Source organism: Arvicola amphibius, chromosome 1 (genome assembly GCF_903992535.2).
Source record: "Arvicola amphibius chromosome 1, mArvAmp1.2, whole genome shotgun sequence".
NCBI lineage: Eukaryota > Metazoa > Chordata > Mammalia > Rodentia > Cricetidae > Arvicola > Arvicola amphibius.
Window position 1 is genome coordinate 154,874,107 of NC_052047.1, and position 23,567 is coordinate 154,897,673.

Here is a 23,567-nt window from a genome sequence, read left to right on the forward strand (position 1 = left end):
CATGGCATCAAAGAAGAAGGAGGAATTCTGGGAGTAGGACAGGGATGAAGTAAGATGGGTGGAGAGATGAATGGATGGTAGGCTGAATAAACCAAAACTTCATGACATGCAAATGTCATGAAGAAATTTGGTTTTCATAAAATAAATGAATAAATACAGCCTTTAGAGAGCTGAGTATAAAGTCCATTTGGTAGAATGCTTACCTAGCATGCTTTGAATTTGGTTCCTGGCCCCTTATTGACCTGATGGAATGGCATATTCCTGTAATCCCTGCACTTGCCAGAGGGAGGCAGATGGGTCAGAACTTCAAGAACTTGAGAGAGGAGCAGGAGTTCCATGATGGGAGAAATGTCTCAGTCCATAAAGTGTTCGCTGCATGAGCATTCACACCAGAATTGGATAATTAGTAAGCAGAAAAACCCAGTTGATCCCTATGTTGCCTGTAATTCTACTACAGAGGAGGCCAAAGAGGACAATCCTAGGGCTTGCTGGACAGTCAGCCTGGCCAAATCAGTAATCTGCAGGTCCTAGGAGAGAAACTGTCTCAAAAACTAAGGCAAAGAATGGATGTATGAGAGACCTGATGTTGGTTTATGGCTTTTGCACACTCACAACACATCTTGTTTACCCACAAAGACATATATGATCAATTATGTACCTAGGCACAAACCAAAGATATATACACATGCCACACAGACACAGGTACTCTTGCACAAATGCAAAGACAAAAGACAATTCAAAGTTAACCATGGCAATATATATATATATATATGTATATATATATATATATATTAGATAGATAGATAGATACAGATAGATAGATAGATTGATTGAAGTTAGCCTGAAATACCTGAAATCCAGTCTCAAAATATAGACTCATTAATAAAATGAATCAAGAGATTGTACAAATTTCTTCAGGTAACTTGGAATTTCTAGATAGAATACAAGCATCAGTGGAAACATGGGAGTTTATTGCAGAAAAAAATGAAAATTTCATACCTGTGCCCAATTTTAATATGAAACTCTTAGGCAGGCTTTTCTATGATGACATCATCATATTAAAGAGGGCACTTGAAAGTCACCCATTTCAGATTGACAGAAACACTGACAGTTGGATCTTTTTTAGAGCATTACTTGTGGGATAAAGAATTCACAAATGGTTTGGCATGAGTGGTTAGTGAAGTTGGAAGATACATTATAATCTCTATCACCAGCATGTTGAAATCAATAACTTGTGATTATGTATATGTGTGTATGTAACACATGGGGGCTCCTTATCTACAAGCAGTAGTATTGCTACTGCCTGACAGGGCCAAGAACTTTTCCCCCCACACTCCTATATTTTCTGGGCTAACATTTGCCAATGAAAACATGTATGGGCATCTTGGAAGGTGGAAACCTGATGGTGGACATTCTTATTCTGAAGGTCATGGACATTAGACAGGGCATTACAATATCTTACTTATAAGTAATGTAGTTGTGATCTCTCTGTAAGTGGCCAGTGTCATGGTAGGAAGCCACAGAAACTCCTTAGACTTCTCCACTTCTCTCAGGGACTTTTCTCCCTCTTCTGCAGGTTTAGGCTGATACTCTCTAGCTGAAGTTTACAAATATCTTCTATCACTCTCCTCCTCAAAGAGCCCCTAGTTCCTACACTATATATAGCAGCTCTATTACATTCCAAATCGCCCCAAACATCCTCGATTTCTTTAAAAACATAACCTGGTAATCAATGAAGAATTCTGGACATCCCAGTTAATATACCTCAAGTCCAAATCAATAACACAAACCACAACCTGGAAGTTAATATGAGATTTAGGGAGGGGTTTGGAATAGTATGTCTCTTGTTTAGAATAAGTAATGCAAAATTGTAGGTACTTTGAAAGGAATTTTGGAAGATTTTTGCAAATCTAAGTATTGTTTTAGAATTGAATCCATCGATCACTTCTGTTAATTGGTATTTACTCAATAGTATTGATATATTTCATCAAAACAACAAAACACAGACGTCTTTAGCGTTTTTATTAATCATCACCTGAAAAGATAGCATTGTCAACAAATACTGCTAGTCATACAGGATATCTCTATGTAGAAGAATGCAAAGAGATCCATATTTATCACTCTGAAAAAAAATTCAACTTCAAATGGATCAACCATTTCAACATAAAGTCAAAGACCCTGAGACTAATAGAAAAGGAAGTGGGGAATACCCTTGTTCATTAGCATAAGGAAAGATTTCCTGAACAGGACAGTGATAGCAAAGGCATTAAGAAAAATAATTAATAAATTGAAACTTATTAAATGTGAAAGCTTCTATATGGCAAAGAACACCATCATTTGGACAAAGTGGTTGTAAGAGAACTCTTGTTTGTTCCCAGCTGCTAAGCCCCGAAATAACCACACAGAAGCTCTATTAATTAAATCATTGCTTGGCCCATTAGCTCTAGCTTTCTATTGGCTAACTCTTACATCTTAATTTAACCTATTTCTATTAATCTGTGTATCGCCATGTGGCTGTAGCTTACAGGCAAGTTTCCTATGCATGTCAGTTCCCAGCAGCAAGTACATAGTATCTCATTGACTCCACCTTCTTTCTCCCAGCATTCATTTTAGTTTACCCTGCCTACCTCTATTCTGCCCTGCCAGGCCCAAGACAGATTCTTTATTAACCGATCATATTCACAGCATACAGAGGGGAATCCCACATCACAAAGTGGTGGACTACAGAATGGGAAATGATTTTACCAACCATATCCAATAGAGGGATAAATACACACACACACACACACACACACACACACACACACACACACACACATAAATTAAAAACTAAAAAAGCATGTTTATCAAGAAAGCAGATAACCCATTTAAATGGAGTACAGATCTAAATGGAGCATTCTCAAAAGATGACATACAATTGGCCAACAGTCATCAAGGAAATGCAAATCAAAATTCTTTGAGATATCATCTTACACCAGTCAGAATGGCTAAGATCAATAAAATAAGAACTAGCTCATACTGAAGGTGTGATGTAAGGGAAGCACTCATACATTGCTAGTGAGAGTGCAAACTTGTACAGGCACTAAGGAAAAACAGTGTGAAGGATCCCCAGGAAGCTGGGAATAGGTCTACCTCAGGATCTGGCTACACCACTCCTGGGAATATACCGAAAGGATTCTGCATCCGACTACAGAGACACTTGATCAACAGCATTCAGGTGGAAACAGCCTAGGTGTCCATCAGCAGTTAAGTGGAGGAAGAAAGTGGAATATTACTGAGCAGTGAAAAAGACCCTCAAATGGGAGAGAGATGACACTGTTCTGTGCGATCAGGAATCAGAGTATCATATCTACACTTTGTCCAATTTTCTGTAGCTGTGCTCTTTCAGAATAAAAAATTTTAAGCTATCTATCATAACATTAAAACAAGAATAAAACTGCTATCATGCTTGATGTTGACAAAAAGAAAAAAGAAAACGACCATCAAATGATAATATTTGCAGGGAAGTGAACAGAGCTAGAACAAAATCATCCTCAGTTAGTTAAATCTCACCCAGACTGACAAATATGGTATGTTATTTGCTTATAGGTTGGTGTTAGCAGTTGTATATTTTCTACATTATTTCTTTGTGTGTGAATATATGTGTTTCTGTGTCTCTGTGTGTTTCTTTTCCTTTTACTTTGGCTTTCTTTTCTGTCTCTTTGTTCCAATTCTGGGTTTTTTTGTTTTGTTTCATTTATCTTTTTAGATGCCTGCTTGTTTTCTTATAGGAGAAAGAAAAAATATATGGTGTGGATTTGGGTGGGTGGGAAGATGGGGATTATCCTGGAGGGGTTGAGGGAGGTGAAACCGTGATCAGAATACACTGAAAAATTGTTTACAATCAAAAATGCATGGTATATATAGGACATAGACTAAAACATCAATTGTTTATGAAAGGAAAATCACCATCTAAAAGCCCCCAAAAATATATTATCATTGCCTACAGAAAAACAATGCAGAGGTAACTGCTTTAACAATAGGTAAAGAAGGATGATTTAAAAAAAATCCCACACTAGCTCAGAATTCAGAAATAGATGGTTATCTATTTAGGGGTAGACTCACAAATCAGAATCCTCTGCTTGAAAGGAGAACAGAAACTGAATCCCACAGCCAGAAAAAGGGAGCAGAGGCATGCTCTACATTGGCTTATATAGTACAGGAGGCAATGCCCCAGTGGGCAGGTAACCACTGGCTGTAGGACTTCCTTCAGCAAATAGGAAACTGCGTGAATTCTCAGTCCTGAGTCTTCTGGACTACATCCTGTTGAATACACAAATTTCATTGTACCATTTTTCATGTTTTTGCTTAATATCATCAAGGATGTGTTTCATTGAAGATCCCAACTCGATGATACTGGAAACCCCACTTTCATACTCACAACTGAAGCCAGCAGTGTGCATGGCTATTAGTGACCCTTTAGAATCGAATACAGGAGATCCCGAAGACCCACAATAAAAAGTGTTATCCAAGGAAACCACACCAGGTTCATGGACTTTTTCCTGAAAACTTCTTTGGGTGTACATATAGATATACTGCATAGGATCCCTGCTACCCACTGCTTCTCTTCCACGATTATCCTCACATTTCCTTCTTCGCTTGCTTTCAGGCATCACAGTACAACCATCAACAACCTTATATTTTCCATCTGGATGACCGATCATAAATAGAAATCCACTAAGTGATTCAGAAGGTGTTCCATTACCGAGTCCTGTAGGGATGTGCTGTCCTCTTTCCTTCAGTTTCAGGACAGCATAGTCAAGAGTGACATCAGACACCTCAAACCAAGGTTCAACAAAATGATAGCTGTCTTCTTTGACAGGGAACACTTGAAAATCAAACGTCACTCTCATACACTGCCCAATTATATCTGCCCACTTGCTCGGCTCTATGCCTTCTCCTACTATGTCATCTATTACATGTCGACAAGTGAAAATGTACAGCCCTTTAAAAAGGAAGCAAGTAGCACTACCCCTGTTTCCATTGTTGTTCCAAACTATGAACCCAACTGAGTCACTGAGCTGGGATAGAAGTTTGAGGACTTTACCTGGGATGGAGCTTTGGGTCAGCTTCCTGAAGTTTTCTCTATGTGCTTTGAGTAAGGAAGTATTCTCTCTTTTCTCACTCACTTCCTTGATGTATGTTCTCAGTACTTCCCGTTCTCTTCTCAATGTGGGGTACAAATTCACAATGTATTCTTTTAATATAGTGAAGTTTCTGTCCTCTAACTCAGATTTCTGAGTTGCCACTGCCACCCAAGGGCTCTCCTTTCTCTCAACATCAATCTGAAAGAGTTTGCCTTCTAACACATCAACTGGCTGGCTGTTTGCTACGATGGTGTCATTGTTAATAAGTTTCCAATGGTCACTCTCTACAAAGGAGAGAAACCTGCCATCCTTCCTCAGAGTGGTCTTGATGGTCTCTCCCTTGAAGCCATAGACACAGAGTTTGGTGCCCTCCTCGTGAAGTTCCCTGCACCTCAGAATCCTTTGCTCCCCATTCCCGACTGCATGAATGTAAAATACAACACACTCAGCAGATGACTGGTCAAAGCGCCCACACAATTCATTGTCTTCTTTCTCCTCACTTTCAGTTTTGGAAAATGTAATGATCACATGGCTGCCTTGTGGAAAACAACGGAGGGGCATACCGAGGTTTATGTGCCCTTCTATTCCTTCTTTGCCACACACCAGCATTTCTTTGCCTGGCTGTTTTTCTATCTCTCTTTTGACAAGGTCAAGGATTTTCAGTGCCTCATATAAGTTACCTGTCCCCTTATCTGAGACCTCACAGATTGCATGGTTTATACCAAAGGTGATGGTAATTGTATTTTGGAAAGAGTTCTGAACTTGTGGGGGTTTTTGTTCCCAGTGTGATCTTTGGTCCTGATTTTTGATCACCTCCTTTGGTCTTTTTCTACATTCCATTTTCCTTTGAGAAATGATGGGCTCATTCTGCTCCTTGGGGACCTGAAGAGAAATGATAAACACTTTAGAAAACTGTGACTACAATGGTATTCCTGTGATATTTTTGTACAGTTTGTGCCATATGTTCTTAATAAGCAAGCAGAATGAGCAGAACTCATCTAGATGTCTCAAAATCTACCAGGTTCAATAGAAAGCATTTTATTTATAATTTGTTTATTATTTTAAACAATAGATTAAAATTTTTAAACATAAAAAAGTGTTTAGAACTCTTTTGTAATTTCTTTGCACATGCTTGCACAGAACTGAAACAAAAGTCTTATTGAATAACCAAGGCTACTGTGGACTTAGATCTGTAGCCCAGGTTGGTCTCAAATTCACAATAGAAAGAACTGAGATACACTTTTGACAATTCACCAGAGACTCCTAAAAGCACCATGAGTGTTTGTCAGTGAGAGTGCAGGCCTGAAGCATACCGGGCCACTCATGTGGAGGGCAAAGGACGGTGGTGTGGAGCCAGTTCTCTTTACACATTCCAGGCACCTCAATCAGGTGCTTAGGTCTGTACTTCAGGTGCTCTCATTCCCTCAGCCATGGCAGAGACCGTAGATACTTTATCCAAGAGTTCTGTTTTGAGTGTTGAGACACTGTAGCCCAGACTGCCCTAAACTTAAGATCCCCTTCCTTCTCTATTCAGAGTCCTGAGATTACAGGCATGTGCCATCATGCCTAGCCTGATACTTAAGAAAGAGAACAGGGGATTGTGCATGTGGTTATGGTTATTAGCTTGTTTATAACCACAGAGCTAGGGGTGGGGGCGGCAGAAACAGATTTAACCTTTTCGTGGACATCTAGGTGTTTGGATCTTCTAGTTTTTGAGAACCTGGAATAATGAAAATGAGTTGATGCCTTTGAAGGAGCATCTCAAATGTCTGACAATTCTCACCCTTCTTAGTCAGTTCAGGGAGCCCTGTACAGCCAAGGTACTCAGTCTGGAGAGCACCTCAGGGAGCCTACACATGAAGCAGAGATTCTGTAAGAAAATACTTCTCACATGCCTAACAGGGTTATAGTAACGATGAATGACACAGTCATTTCATAAACTACAAAGTACTATCCAGGTAAACATTCGTAGGATTAAGTCACACTCAGAAAGAAGCTTCCACGCCAGGGAACTACACCCATTTGGCTTTTTCCCAGTTTAATCTTACATAATTTATTTTATCTTTTCCTCCCTCATTGCACCAGGCAGTATTTTTTTCAATGAAGGGTACTTTGATATGGATTCCATTTGTTTTATAATTCCTTCCCCAGTCCCATCTGCCAAGCTAGAAAGAAGCAAATGGATACGAAGTAGAGTATGTAATACTCCCAATTCACAGTCAGATAGTTTCCTGGCAGGGAGAACCTTGTGACTGAGGATCAAGGATTGCTACGTCTGCTATGGATGTGCAGTATTTATAGACATACCTGAGAAAAGTAGCGCAGGATTTCCATGCTTTTTCTTTGCATGAACTAGGATGTTCTGTGAGGTATGCCTCTAACACCAGATGGACTAGACCTGAAACAGATAACTCAGATGAATTGCTAATTTCAAAATGGTTTCAAGCCATATCACTATATTCATAGGTGATGTATAGAGGGGAATATTTTCTGAGGTCCCACATCACACCTTCCCCCTCTGTTCAGTCTTGCTTCTCACAGGGTGATCACTTCATAGCCAAGAGTTTATCCATCCAGCAGAGTCCCCCCAGAAATCAAATCAAGGTGCCACGTGTCAGGAACCAGAGCAGACACAGCATCAACTATGTCTAACTGCTAACCCCCATCGCTGCTATGGACAGCAGGTTCTAGCGAGAATTTGAGGGAGTTGGTATGTCTTTGACAAGGACGGTAATGTGCTCACTGCTTGAAGCAGATAGACAAACCAAGAGTTGATATTAATTCCAACAAGGATTGCAACTGGGGAACTTAAAAGAGTGTTTTAATTCACCCTGATGTTAAAATCTGGTCTTCACTTAGAGTGGACATGGGAGGATGGTTAAAATACATGGTACAGGTGGGAAGAAAATGGGTAGTGCCCTGAGAGCAAAAGAAATTTAGAAGAACAGATGGAAAAGAAATCTTGAAAGTTATCCAAGATGATACTCAGGACACATAATTTCTACTTTAGAGTTTGCTTGTTTGCTTTAATGGCGGAGGTGTTGTTTGTTTGTTATTTTGTTTTTTGGAGTATGTGTATAGGTGCGTGTGTGTGTGCATGCGTGTGCATGTGTGTACATGTGTGTGTGTGTGTGTGAGAGTGAAGAAGTATGTTTTTACATCTACCTTTCCCTGTGCTGTCTCTAAAAGAAAAGGAATCTTTGAAACAAACTAACTCTTTCAAGCACGAGGAATTGGTGTTGTCGGCCTTATTTCACCCAGGAAGAACATGAAATTCCAAAGGAGTTAAACTTTCTCTCAGGACAGAAACTCCAAAGAATACACTTTGGAGAGCTTTACTGTGAATGTTTTCTAACAAAAACAGAAAGAGCAGAAAGAACAAGAGACAGAGGAAAGAACCAGTCAAGTGAATTTCCAAGTATCACACCCATCGTTAATAATTGTTCTTTTTTTTCCTCCTCAGAAAATGTCTCCTGTAGCTAAGACTGGCCTTGAAAACTGAACATCTCATTTTTTTTTTTTTTTGCCTGAGTGCTAGCATCTCAATTATGTGCTGCCATGTCAGGTTTGTGTGATCCTTAGAATCCAACCCAAGGCTTCACGCATTCCACCAGTGGAACGACCTCCGAGCCCCACACTGCCTTTTAATTTTATTAGATGACACTTAGAGGCACTGTGACATTTTCACCCTGTGTCACTTTCCATCTCTAAAAGTTCAGGAATATTTCCTCATAATAACAATGCCAGTTTATTCACATTAAATATTAACACAGTTGTGGTACTCATACCACCTTTACAATTTTTTTGTTTTGTTTTTTATTTGTTTTGTTTTGTTTTTCGAGACAGGGTTTCTCTGGCCTCAAATTTTGTAAGACAAGGGTTCCTGTGCTGTCTGGGATGGCCTCGGATAATTTTTTAAAAAACAAACATCCATGAAAATTTGTAAAAATTTTATAACTTAATAAAAAATAATAAAAAATAAAAAAGCATCCAAACGTTTCAAAATCTGATAATATAAGAATTTATTAAAAGGTACCATTACCTATAAAATAAATTAAGAATTTGTGACATGCAATAAAACACACTGAAAATCTAACATAATAATGCCTTTCTCACCTTTGCAGTCAGACAGTACCTGTACAGAAGGCTGAAGAAACAGAGAAACACACAGGTTCTAGCTGGAGATTGATAATGTCCAACGTGGCCTCCAGAAACCTGTTGATAAAACCAAGCTAAACTTATCGCTACTGAGGCAATAGTTACTTAACAAATGTTTGTTCATGCTGAAGGAGAAGAGCAAGGTTGAGGAAAGGCAAATAGATCTGGTATTCTAAACTCTGGTCTAACTCAGGCTGTAATGTGGAGGTAAGGGTATTTGTAACAGATCAGGATTGGTTGAGTATACCAAACCCAGATATTTGGGACCAGGACTACAAATAAATACCTTTGATATTTTCCTTGAGAAAGCTACTGAAATAAAAGAACATTCCTACCTTGGTGAATTTATGGTGATGGAAACGGGTAACATAGCTAACTCAGAGTCAGGTTAACTGGGGCACACTAAGTCAGCACATGTGGCTCCACCACCTGAGCACGCTGAACAAGCCTGAGAGAGGAAGTCAGTGTCTGTCTGTTACTCCCTACATTTTTATGCTGGAGAGAAGCACAGACAGGAAACCACATTCTTGCCTGTTTGCAGCACACAATCAGACACGGGTTAGTTCATTTAAGGAGGCATTTTCAGAAAAAGAACAGTGGCTACTACAGACACCAGTTTTTTAAACTAGAGGTATTCTTCCTTGAGCATTGAAAACCAAAAAACAGAAACATTAAAATCTTTTGTTGTTGTTGTTGTTGTTGTTGTTCTTTTCCTCTCCCAACAACTGCAGACACCACCCAAATGGAACCGAGTTCACTCTTCTCCCAACCCTTTCTCATCTAAAAATGCTTGCGGTTTTTCTGCATCAATCCACTGCCCGCAAGTCCTACCAGGCTTCAGGTCGACCCGGAAGTGAGGGGTAAGCCCTCACAAGAGCTGATCTCCCTACAAACTCACCTAGCACTCGCTCTTCTGTCGCGGCAGAATGTTTTTTGCCAGTCACAGAAATGGCTCTCTGCCAGAACAAAAGTGCGCCTAAATAACAGACAGCTCTTACCCAAGAGACTGAAAGAAAAGTCTTGGATTGGTCTTTTACAGAGTTAGCAGCTTGTGACGTAAACACAGCCTCCCCGGAGCCAATCACAAGCCAGTTTGAAAGGATTTCTACTTCTCGGGTTTCTCTTTCGGGAGGGGGTTAGAATTGTCTCAAAAAGATCTGACTGGCGGGGCTTGAAAACGCGGGAAAAGCTGGGCCCTTGGGAAACACCTACATCCGGGTGGAGGTTGGAAGCTGAGCCCTGACTAACCACCAGGGCAAGGCCAGAGAAGCACAGACTCCGGGTTCTGCAGCGCCATCTGCTGCCCGCTGCGGCAGGGGCTCCACGGAGGCTCACCAAAGGCGTGGGAAGATTGAGAGTTAGGACAAACTCAGGTGCCAACAACTCCAACAAGGGCAAGGTGACAGACCCAATGCCCTTGGCACGAATCGATTTTCAGAACGTACATCGGTTTATGTAGCTCTTTCTTGTAATTGTTCCAAAGAGTATAGTAATTTTAAAATTAAATGCTTCTTTAATATAGATGAAATTGTTTAACAGCTGCATTTCCCATATCCATCTACCAAAAACAGGAAGAATAAAAGTGTTCGAGAATGTTTCAGCGTATCTAATATTCCCATAATGCAAGAAGGCAGTGTCTGAGCAAGAAGAACTATGTGACTCAGAACACAGGAGGACCGAGCCTTCTGTGGTTATAACATCAAAAGTATTTATAGACACACCTCAAGAAAATATTGTGTCAAATTCTTACCAGAGATTATCTCTGATTGCTAACTTCCACAGCTGCCTTGGGAAGCGGGTCTTAAGTAGATTTTGCCTTAAGTGAAAGGATCTCTGGCTAAGGAGCTGATGTGCCCAAGCCCTCAGCTCGGAACAGAGATAGAATTCAGATGCAAACATGAGTTCCTTGTGAAGGAACTTGCAGTTGAGGAATTCCAAACATATTCTACTCAATTTGATGCAAAGATCTGGACCTCCTTTCAGATGGAGGAGAAGGATGGTAAAGTCCAGGGAAAGAAGTAGAAAAGCAGTTAGGTAAAATGTGCAAGAAGATTTATAAAAAGATATCAGAAAGAACTCCAGAAACTTGATCTAAAATAATAGTTAGGAACCTGCGTTACTAACTGAGTTTTGTTTGAAGAAATATTTTCTCTGTATCTTTCAAACAAATGAACAATTTAAACAAAATATTCAAAGCTTTAACAGTGCTGAAAACCGCTAGAAAAGCAAAGACCACTGAGAGAGGAGGAGCACCTGTGTTCAATACCTCACCCTCTCAACAATGCCTGGGATAGGACATCAGTTACAGAATTGTCATGGAACTAATAATAAATCTTTTTTAAGATTTATTTATTTATAACCTATACAACATTCTGCGTTGATATATGCCCGCACGCCAGAGGAGGGCACCAGATCTCAGTACAGATGGTTGTGAGCCACCATGTCTTTGCTGGGAATTGAACGCAAGACCTCTGGAAGAGCAGCCAGCGCTCTTAACCTCTGAGCCATCTCTCCAGCCCAATAATAAATCTTTTAACGAATACATAATCCACAAATGAATAGAGTAGGTATATGCTATGCTACATCATGTTTTAAGTGCTTTTCATACAAATATCCTCACATAGTTTGTTCAGTCCTAAAAGATGGCATCCATAATCCTCCTTTACCCATTAAGAGCTGGGAATTCTAAAGAGGTTAAACTCTTACTCACGGCCACGCAAAACCAGAGAGTGCACTTGGGAGAGCTTCCATTAAGAACACTTTCTGGTAGAGATGAAAATAGGGGAGGGGAGAGGAAATGGGGAGGAAGAGGCAAAGCGGCCTTGGTCTTTAAAATTCTGGTCCTCTTACCTGTCATTCCACCTGGCTGGATTGAGGCACGTACCACTACATGTGTGTTTCACAAGTATAGGAGATCAAGCCCTGGGCTTCGTGAAGAAGGGTGAGCACTGTACCCGCTGAGCCACATCTCCGGTCCTCTGCTATCTGTTTATTTTGCTATATTACATATACAGACATCATGACCTTTAACCTTAAGACTTTCCATCTCCAAAAGAAGGGACTTTTGTCATACTAACAAAATGCCAATCGAGTCACATCAAAATGTTAGTACTGATACAGAAACAACCTGCCTTCCCAGTGAGAAACCACACCATGTAGTTAGGGATTAATGAAGGCAAAGCTCTTGAATGGTGCTGATCTGGCTCTGGCTACTGCTCAAAGAGGAGCAGGCCTGGAATAGAAGATTCTATTAACTATGTACACCTGAGGCTTATACATCCTACATACACTGTCATCCTTAAATCTCTCAGGTCCCCATCTCAAGTCAGACCTTAACAATTTAAACAGAGAGCCGGGTGGTGGTGGCGCACGCCTTTAATCCCAGCACTCGGGAGGCAGAGGCAGGCGGATCTCTGAGTTCGAGGCCAGCCTGGTCTACAAGAGCTAGTTCCAGGTCAGGCTCTAGAAACTACAGGGAAACCCTGTCTCGAAAAACCAAAAACATAAAATTTAAACAGAGTCAGGAGACTGCAAGTCTGGCACTTAGGCAGTTCAGAGATTTATACTGCAAAGACATTGCCACAGTAATTTCTTAAGCACACCAGTTCTGATATTTTTGTTCTGCTTCTTTGATTTTTATTTATTTCTTTATTGTTTGTTTGTTTTAATAATTTTTTCCCTAGGTTCATCTTCCTCACAAGGCAGAATTACACACCTTCTGATGAGAGCACAGGGGGCTTAAAGGCAGCCAGGACTAGAAGATTGTTGTGACCCCTTGAGCTGCCCCTTAGAGTCAAGTCCTTTGATATGGGGATGGGCCTAATGGCCTGTGGGAAGTCAGGATTGCCTCCTTTTGTTATGGGAATGGAGCCTAATTGGAGGTCAATCTTGGTGAATAAACATTAGCAGAAACTTTCTCAGCAAACACAATTTCAACTGTGCTACAGAATTTCCTTTCTCACAGTTTCTGTCATTGTGGCGAGCACACTACTTACCTTTCAGTTATTTATATTGGAGGCAGTGCTCCTGTAGCTGAACTCTACTTTGTGTAACTTACTATTTCTAACCAAGTTTACTAATAAGTTTTTTCTTTTTATTTATGTCTTTATTTTTATTTATTTAGTTAGTTTTTATATCCTGACCGCAATGTCCTCTCTTTCCTCTCCTTTCAACCCTTCCCTAAAACTGAACCTATGTCCATCCTCCTCTTTCTCTTTAGCAAAGGGCAGGCTTTTCTGGAATATCAGCCAGCCAAGTTATGCCAAGTTGACTGAGATAGGCACAGCCTCTTCTAGTAAGAACGGATAAGGCAAACTTCTAGTTGGAAAGGGTCCCAATGCAGGCAACAGAGTCAGAGATAGCCCCTGTGTCCACTGTTAGGAGGCCCACAAGTAGACCAAGCTACACAATTGAATCATATATGCAGAGGGTCTAGGTCAGTCCCATGCAGGCTCCCTGCTTGGCAGTTCAGGCTCTGTGAGGCCCCTATGAGCCCAGGTGAGTTGATTCTGTGGGTTTTCTTGTTGTTTTCTTGATCCCTCTGACTCCTACAATCCTTTCCCCACCCCCTCTTCTTCAGAATTCTCTAAGCTCTGCCTAATGTTTGGCTGTGGGTCTCTGCATCTATTTCCAACTGTTGCTGGGTGCGGCCTCTGGTACGAGACGGGCTAGGCACAAGTCTTTGAGTATAGCAGAATATCATTAGGAATCATTTAATTGAATTTATTTTTTGCCAGTCATGTTTGATTCTTTTTGTTAAAATTGTTTATTACTTTAAAAAAAAAACAATCCAAATTCCCACTTCTTCCCCTCTTTCCAGTCTTCTTCCACTCCCACCATACACCCTTCCCTCCACCCCCTTCCAGTCTTAAGAGAGGGCAAGACACCCTGCCCTGTGGAAAGTCCAAGGCCCTCCCCACTACATCTAGGTTGAGCAAGGTATATATCCAATGAGAATAGAATCCCAAGAAGCCAGTACGTGCAGTAGAGACTGCACTCTTTGAGATTCCTGTTGAGAATTCTCTGTTTAGATCTGTATCCCATCTTTTAATTGTTTTGCTTGGAATTTTGATGACTCCTTTCTTTTGTTCTTTATATATTTTGGAGATCAGACCTCTGTCAGATGTACAATCGGTAAAGATCTTTTCCCTTTCTGTAGGTCTCCATCTCATCATTTTGACCATGTCCTTTGCCTTACAGAAACTTTTCAGTTTCATGAGGTCCCATTTATTAATTGTTGATCTTGGTGCCTGTGCTATCAATGTTCTGTTCAGGAAGCTGTCGTCTGTGCCAATTCATTCAAGTTTATTCCTCATTTTCTCTCCTCTCAGGTTCATTGTATCCTGTTTTATGTTGAAGTCTTTGATTCACTTGGACTTGGGTTTTGCGTAGGGTGATAGATATGGATCTAGGTGTATTCTTCTACTTGCCAACTTCCAGTTAAACCAGCACAAGTCGTTGAACATACTTTTTAAAAAAACTATTTAATTTTAGCTTCTTTGTAAAAAATCAAGTGTCTATAGGTGCGTGAGTTTACTTCTTGGTCTTCAACCCATTTGATCATCCTGTGTTGGGTTTTGTCAAAGGCTTTTTTAGCATCTAAGAAGATAATAATGTGGGTTTTTTTTTTAGTTTGTTTGTATGGTGGATTACATTTACTGATTTCTGTTTAACGGTTTATTTATTTTTATAAGAAAAACAAACTACATCTTTTAATTATACATACCAATCTCAGTTCCCATGCCCTCTCCTCATCCCATTTCATCTACAACCCCCTCCCAACCCATCACTATATTCCCTCCCAGACAGAGTAAGGCACATCACTTTGGGGAAGGTCCAAGGCCCTCCCTACTCTATCTAGGCTGAGCAAGGTATCCCTCCAAAGATTTAACATTTTATTTGATGATGCAGCCATTTTTATTGTATCTTTCACACTTGAGATTTTCTCTTTCGTCTCTTGTATTCTGTAGGTGATGTTTGCCTCTGTAGTTCTTGTTGGCTTCCCTAGATTTTCCATCCCCAGGATTCCATACGTTTGTGGGGGTTTTTTTCTTGATTCTATTTCTATTTTCAGGTCTTGAACAGGTTTATTTATTTCCCTCACTTGTTTGTATTTTCCTGAATTTCTTTAAGAGATTTAATCATTTCATTTTAAGTGTCTCTATCATCTCCATAAGCTTGTATTTAAGGTCCCTTTCTTGTGCTTCAGCTGTGTTGGATTATCCAGGACTTGCTGTAGTAGTATTGCTGGGCTTTGGTGGTGTTATGTTGCTTTAGCTGTTGTTGATTGTGTCCTTGTGCTGGCCTCTAGTCATCTGGGTTTGGGGTTATTATAGACTTAGGTGCTGATTTCTGAGTTTATCTTTTTATATAGATATTTTCCCCTTGGTTTCTGTTTCCTCTCTGGTCTTCTGGACTAAGTGTTCAGGGGTTCTGGTGACCAGTGAGTCATCAGGTCCAGTAAAGTGTCTCCACTGAAGTTTTTGGGTCCTATATGATCTCTGATGTTTTGGGTGCCAATGTTGCTTCTGGGGTTCCAGTTACCTATGTGACCCCTGAGGTTCTGAGTGCCTGCTTGTTCTCTGGAGTTCCTAGTATGGTGTGGCCTCCAGGAGAGCAGAAGCCTCTGCCAAAGTTGTGGGACAGGATATGGAGCCCAGGAGAGAGGGTGCAGCTGGGGTCTGTTAAGAAGACTTTAGGGGTTGTTATTAGGCAGTGAATGGTGTCTTACTTGGTGTCTCTAGATCACAGTTAATTATTCATGGCATCAATTTTACTACTCCAAGTTTCTTCCTGCATTAATATATCTGAAGCACACACCTCACCTTTACTTTTTAAAAAGACATCTTCTTATGTAGCCCAAAGTGGTTTTGAGCAGTGTATTTGGGGTGTGGCATTGGCTAAGTGGGTAAAGAATCTGCCACACATTCCTAAAGACCTGAATTCAAACTCTAGAGCTCACATAAGCAGACCTAGTGCTTTCTTGTATAACCACAGTGTTCTTAAAGTGAGGTGAGAGGTGAAGACAGACAGAAGCTCCTCTGGCAGCTAGCCTAGTGTACAAAGAAGTGAACCTCAAGTAATTGTTTCAAACAAAGTAGAACACTAGGCTGTCTTGTTACCTCTATACACTCACCATGGTACATACCTGTCCTTGCTCCCACATATCCTTTAAATGTACAAGAACAAATAAATATGCATCTGTCTAAGAAGAAGAAAAAATAATGCAATCTTTTTGCCTAGCCCTCCTGATCACTCGGCTTATAAATTTGTACCATTACACATGAATTTATTATGCTTTCTAAACATGTTTTATTCTACAGAAATCATTGACTGCTGAAAAGAACAGAGAATTCATCTGCAGAATATTTACTTCTTGATAATTTCTTCAGACTCTCATAGAACTAATACAAAGGCATTGTAATGCTCTTTCTCTTTAAGAGACAAGCCACGCCTACTCCCTTCCTGCTTGCAGCCTTAGCCTCTTCTCTTTCCACCTTCCTCTTGGAGAGGCAGCTTCTGTCTCTCTGGTCTTTCTCTCTCTCCCCATCTTGGTCCTTCTTCCTTCCCTTGCATAACCGCTAAATAAATATCTAACCTCACTCTGCATGATGTGCCTATCATTTTGTCTCTTGCCAGCTGCTGCCACATGCCTCGCCAAAGGGGAAACCACCAGGGACCGGCCACCTTTGGAGACCTGCTGCATGGTCTCCTCTGCAGTCCCTGCCTAGGACTGGCTGCTCCAGCGACCCACTGTCTGCTGCTGCCAGAATCAAGCTGCCAGGAATTGCGGCATGTGTTGCCTGCTGCTGCTAGTCTCCCTGCCACTCAATGAAAGTCACAGTAAGAATCTTTTATTTCCTGCAGGTGGCAGCAGGCTCATGCCAGAAAGGACTCTTCACCATGAAAAGTTAGGGTTTATAGAGCCAGTCCCTAAAATTGCATCCTACCAGGGGTGGCCAGATAACAGAAGTTTCAACTGATTGAAACAATTTCTTTGTACTGTAAAACATGAAGCTGAAATTGTGACTGTCTGAAAGAGTTCTGATCAGCAGGATGGGGTTGGTCAGGGCAGGGGAGCAGTTGGGTGAAGCACAAAATGGAGTCACTAAGGAAGTCCTGGTGGCAGTTCTGCCTCCAGCTTCAAGGGTCTCCAATCCCTTCTAGCAGCTAAGGCTAGTCCCCTAAGCTCAGGAACACCTTACTGAGCACCCACTAGTCCCATGTGATCGCCACTTATCTCTAATGCTCACAGCTCACACCAGCCACCTTGAGTCCAGCGCAGGCCTCCACTCAGGTCTGTTTGTTTTTTCTTTTATATAAAAGTACCTTCAGCAGTCTCACGGAAATAAACTCAGTCTAGCCAATGAGAGTGTGCCCACCTCACTAGAAAGGCTTGAATCCGTCTAGCCAATGAGATGCCTCCACCTCAGTAGAAATGCTTGGAAGGGGCATCAGCCCTTAGGAAGCCCCCTCTTAGGAAACCTCTTTAGAGAAGGGGTGTGTTAGGTTTTTTCCTTCATTTTATTCCTTTCATTGTTGCTGTCAGCAAAGAAAAATTTAAAAACATGTGCTTTGTCAAGATGTTTAATTGGTTATTTACTTTTCACTTTTAAAAAACGTCAGTCCTTTTCTCTCCTAGTTCTCTCACCAACCTCTTCTTATCTTAGATTTTCTGCATTCTTAGAGCTAACCTCATGGTACCCATGCTGGTTAATAATAACATAAAAATTGTAGAGAAGTTCAGCCACATAAAAATACCTTGTAAGCTAAATTGTTGCAATACTTTGTGTAGAAGCTCATTATGTGTGTGTGTGTGTGTGTGTGTGTGTGTGTGTGTGTGTGTGTGTGTGAGGAATATGTATATCTTAGACAGGGAAGGGATTGAGAACATGGTTAAAAATCACTTAAAAATATTTTCTGTTAAGAGTAGCTGGTTTTCGAGGAAATTACAACCTTCTATTCCCTGATGGAATTTCCTGGGGAAGTACATTTATGGTGAGGGTTAATGCACGAATCAGCTCTCCCAGTAGATGGCTCAGCTCTCCCAAATGCTGGGCAAGTCTGCGAAGGAAACCAGTAAAGAGGTGTATTTTCATTATGAAATGAAGCGCAGTCAAGAAAACACATTTATGAATATTTGCTGCACACAACATTCAAACACAGGGGAATGAGTTTGAGGCGTTTTTCATAAAGTGAGTGATAGGATTTACAGACACCGGTTTTAAAAAATGAGAACACGTTCTCTCTTGAGCCCCATAAAATGAAACAAAATTAAAAGCTTGACTTTGGTTTCTGTTTGTTTTACAAGAACTGCATACCGCACCCCAGCTCCCTGTTCAGAAACAACAGCACTCGGGTGCACGGGCCTTTCTCACCCACTCTCCACCAAGTCACTGTCTTTTTGCACATTTCACCGCCAATTAATTCCCCCCAAACTCCAGGTCTGTTCCAGAACTAAAGCGGTAAGTCGCCTAAAAGGAACATCTGTTGTAAACAGCGGTTTACACTTGGCTCCTGCTTGCCATAGGTAGGGTGGTCTTTCACTCCTGCTGAAGGAATCCCGCCTAGAGATGCTTGGCAAGGTGCAGAGACCTTAAGTCGGGCTTTTCTTTTAGGCAACTCACTCTGAAGATCAAAGGAATTACTGGAGCTACCAGAGAAAGAGGAGGGAAGGAGAGGACTTCGGATCCAAATCTCAGTGGCGCTCATTCCCTCCCCCCTCCGGCCCCCTCGCCTCTTCTCCCCCACCTCTGTGCTTTGTCATCATGAATAGCACCCTTATTTTTCTTTTTTATTACTTTATAAATATTACCATTCAAAATTTCCACTTCTTCCCCTCCTCCCATTTCCCTCCCTCTCCACCACTCCCCCTCTCCCTCCCCCTACAGTCCTAAGAGAGGGCAGGGTACCCTGCCCTGTGGGAAGTCCAAGGCCCTCCCCCTCCTCCATCCAGGCTTAGGAAGGTATGCATCCAAATAGACTAGGATCCCAAAGAGCCAGTATGTGCAGTAGAGACAAATCCCAGTGCCGTTATCATTGGCTTCTAAGTCAGCCCCAATTGTCAGCCACATTCAGAGGGTGAATTGGACCCTTTTTCCAAACTAGGCAGCTCACTGGGTCAATGTGTAGCTTTCTACTCTCCAGGTTTCTCTCTTCCGGTTTTTGTTTTTGTTTTGTTTTGTCTTTGTTTTTGTTTTAAAATCAAGTGGGAATGGGGGTGGGAATAAAGGGCGGCGAGACGTACATAGGACCCGCCAAGCTTGAGAAGAACACAGCCCTGGAAGCCGAAGAGCTCAGGCCACAGAGCCTGAAGGCTCCTTGGAAGAATTAGCTTTACATTCAGTAGGGAAAGTGAGCTCTTATCTTACAGTCTTTACTAAGAATGAGAAGCCTTAGGTCCTGAAGCTCTGCCTGCTGCAGCAGTGGGGAGCCACTGTGGCTTGGTATTTCCTGGAAGTGGGGAACTTGGGTGACTACAGGACAAAACTCCCCCCGCCCAGGGGTGGGATGGAGTGGGGGTGGGAGAGCAATCTTCAGGTCCTCACCAAACAGGGAGAAACCATATTTGCCTGCAGCAGATAAACCCTTGTCATGACCCGATTTTCCAATAGTGCACAGTGAGTACAGAGATTTCAGTCTGATGAAGAGGGTTCCATTCTAGAAATATATTAATACATTTTATTTTTATTTTTTTAAAATATTTTTTATGGTTTATTTAGCTTTATTTTATGTGCATTGGTGTGAAGATGTCAGATCCCTGGAACTGTAGTTACAAGACAGTTGTAAACTGCCATGTGGGTGCTGGGAATTGAACCCCCGGGTCCTTTGGAAGAGCAGTCAGTACTTTTAACCACTGAGCCATCTCTCCAGCCCCTATTAATACATTTTAAATAAGCCATTAAACACATGCCATTTAGTGTGAATGATATGATGGAAATGTAAACATATACCACCTTATTTAAAAAAGAAGGTTGTGTGAAAAGCGTGGATAATAAAATACTTAGATTTATCACATTTCTATTGTACCTCAGGGTGGACCACATTGTGTCAGTTAGAAGTTCAGACATCGTTTTAGTGCATGGTGAGGTCTGCGTGTATTATGATTGAATACACATTTATCAGACAGGATGTAGTTTCTATGACACAGAAGTTTGCATGCTTGTCTAAAAGAAATGATATTCTCTCATGTTTGAATTTCATATTTTGAAAAATCAGAATTGCTCATTGATCATCTGGAGTAGACAGAAAGTTCTGGAGTTTCCAGAAAAGACGTCAGAGCCATATTTCTAGTTCTTGCCCGAGGGAAAGATCAGTGCATATAGACGGCCCAACTAGAGGCTAACTGTCAAGAAGAGTTAAAGTTCAGTGCAGAGAATCAGAGACACAGCCTTCAAGCACTGCAAATGTTATGGACATCAGACTGGTGGGCCCAGAATACATCCAGTGCATCCCTTGAATCTTACAATGAAACATATTTCTACATGCGGATGTGACATATAACATGTCATATATTTTATGTAACGATAATAAACATGTATGTCTGCCACCAGGCTTAAGCACTAACATAAAACAAATCATGAGAAGTCTCTATCATGCCCATCCTTCACAAGAACAATCATTTATGACCCCCCAAGCATAAAACATTTTCTCAGGAAGTGTTAGTTGTATTTTTTTTGTCTTTGTGTATTTCAAGTAAATTTTTCATAAATGTACTGTTCAGCAGTTTCCTGGTTATCTTTACAGTCCTTTGGCTTTGCTAACTCATACACCATTATTTGCATATCAGATACTATGTGATCGCCTCAACTTCATTTTAAGCAACACAAGAAAATAGGGATACATTACCAGGGAATGCAATGTGCCTCTTGAGAGCTGGTGTCAGCCCCCTAGATAAAATAATTTAAACACAGACTCACAGACCCACACGGGACATGGCATGGGTTTTTTTTTTTTTTTTTTTTTTGGTGTTGTAAAAAAAAAAAAAAAAGCAGAACAATTAAACTGGGCATTGAGCTGCAGCCTGTCAGCGTTGATCAGGAGGAAGAGCGGAAGTCATGTTTTCTGAGTGAGAGGTCAAGAACATCCCTGGGGCAGCAATGGAAGCCCCTTGGCAGCTGCATTTGGGTGTGGTTCCTCCGGGAGTATGCTCTGCCTAGAGTTTCTGGCAAGCTGGCTCACAGGAAATGATGGTCTTGTGCCTCTAAAAGGGAAGTGGGGAGTGTTTCTGAGTCAGAACTAAGAAAAGTGGGCAGGCTTAAGAGCAAGCCATTGCTTCCACAGGAGAGCTTCTAGGGTCTCGAGGCATGTACCTCCTCAAAGAGTTGGTTATTCTTTTCATCCTTATAACATACACATCTTCAGCTGTATCATGACTCAGAAGTTACAACTTTTTGAGGGGCAGTTTTCTTTCCAGACGATTAGCATCAGTTGGGTTAATTCTTAAAAGAATCTTCCGTATTTATAACTTATAATTCTTTGGAGTATTTAGAATGTCCTGTTTGCTTGCCAGAGCAGACATGGGCTCAATTCTTTCCATCCTTCTGACCAAAAATCAGGTAACAGTGTAGTCCATAAGGAATTAGAGAAATTTTCACAAATATCAGTAAAATATAATTAAGTTCTAAGGCCAAGATGGAAATGATACAATGATTTACCTTTTTACCCCTAATAATCAAAGTTCAAACAGAGATAGGCAAGAGCCATGAAAAAACAGTTACCAAACACTGGACATCAGAGAGCACAAGAAAGTCACTGACGATTCCCAAGAAAGAAAAGGATCGTACACGATTGGATCGTACACGATCGCAGTGCGATCTCTGTCTAGCTCACTGCACAGATTCCTAGGCATGTCTTGGTGGGAAGCAAATAGACAGAGCCCACAACTTGCCTGCATCGGGAAGCTGCATTGCAGGTGAAAGGTCAGCAAAGCAGAGAGAGCTGCATCTGCCCAGAGAGCCTAGGTCTTCAGAAGATAGCTCTTGAAATGTTAACTAATTGCTAATCAGTGAGTGAGTGCAATAGAGCAGGAAAGAATTACCAGAAGGGTGAGAGGAAACAATTCCTTAGGTTCATAGAAAGCTGGGAATTGCCTTCCCAAAGATCAGTCTAGAACAGCCCAGAATTCACCGCTGAACCAAGCACAGCACTCAGGAAGCTACTGCCTTTGTAACACAGGCCTATGGCCGCTGGACTGCGCTCACTCTAGTGAAACACCAGGATGATGTATTTACAAGAACAGAAGGCTTACTTTAGCTCACAGGTTTTGAGTTTCCGGTGCACGATCCAGCAGCCCTGTTGACTGATGGGGTGCGGCCCCTCACTGCAGGAGTGGATGATGGAGCAAAATCTTTACATCAAAGCTCAGCATCCCACAGTCCTCCTCAAGGGACACCTGCGAAGTCCGAAGGATCACTCACAAAGTGTGACCTCTCAAAGGTACCATGTCACTACCCCCAGACAGTGCCATCCTTGGTACCAAGGTGTTGTCTCCCTGTGTCCACTGATGGGATGTCTGCATTCTTGGTCTCAAGCAAAGAACTGAACAAGACACAGGTGTGGAAATAGTAAAAGTATAAATTTATAATATTAATAATGAAAGTAAAAGTCAGGAATATACTCACAGGGTTGGAGAAGGCTCCGGCAAATAAGGAGCTCAAGAGTCCTAAGTTTTGTTTGTTTTCTTGAAAATTAAAAAAAGTCCTCTTACTTTTTGAGATTATAATTATACAATTTCCCTTGTAATGGTTCTTTTAAAAATGTTTTATTTGAAATAGAATTATATCACTCCTCCTTTTCACCCTCTGGCTCCTCCTGGCTGTCCTGCGTTTAACAGCATCCTCCCCACCCCCACACACATGCACACTAAAGGCTATCTGCTGAATTTTTATGAGTTTAAGTGGAGGGAGGAATCAAGACCCTGGGGGAGGGGAATAGGTGGGTCCTTAACCCTATTTGACAGATGGACTCTTATCTCATGATGGGCAATGTGGGCACAGGTGGGCAATACTTTCTACAGTTTTAACCTTCTGTGTGTGTATCCTGTCACTCATGCAGGTGAGATAGTAAATCGGTATTTTCCCCTGACCAGGAAGTGCTGACCACAAATCACTCACAAACAGAGGATCTGTTGATACAGGAGAAACCTGAAGCAGTAAGATTGATGCTGTAAACGATTTACTAGTGAACTTGCTCAGAAATATTAAGTTACACAAAGAAGAGTTCAGCTACAGGAGCACTGCCTACACACACACACACACACACACACACACACACACACACACA

General features: G+C 41.3%; 1 protein-coding gene across 6 annotated transcripts; it reads right to left on the reverse strand.

The window, feature by feature from the left end:
* Positions 1-53: 53 nt before the first annotated feature.
* LOC119820390 (serine protease FAM111A-like) lies at positions 54-22,669 on the reverse strand. 6 transcript variants are annotated; one of them, XM_038338694.1, is made up of 5 exons: positions 10,183-10,432; positions 9,262-9,341; positions 7,434-7,524; positions 5,087-6,008; positions 54-372 (listed from the first exon to the last, which is right to left on the reverse strand). In XM_038338694.1, the coding sequence occupies exons 3-5, from the start codon at positions 7,473-7,475 to the stop codon at positions 299-301; spliced, it is 1,038 nt and encodes a 345-aa protein (XP_038194622.1). In that variant the 5' UTR covers positions 7,476-7,524; positions 9,262-9,341; positions 10,183-10,432; the 3' UTR covers positions 54-298. The 6 variants fall into 6 exon arrangements, with proteins under 6 accessions (XP_038194622.1, XP_038194602.1, XP_038194593.1 ...); XM_038338674.1 differs by lacking the exons at positions 54-372; positions 10,183-10,432 and adding an exon at positions 22,534-22,669 and having other exon boundaries at positions 2,006-6,008; XM_038338665.1 differs by lacking the exon at positions 54-372 and having other exon boundaries at positions 2,006-6,008; positions 10,283-10,429.
* Positions 22,670-23,567: the final 898 nt, after the last annotated feature.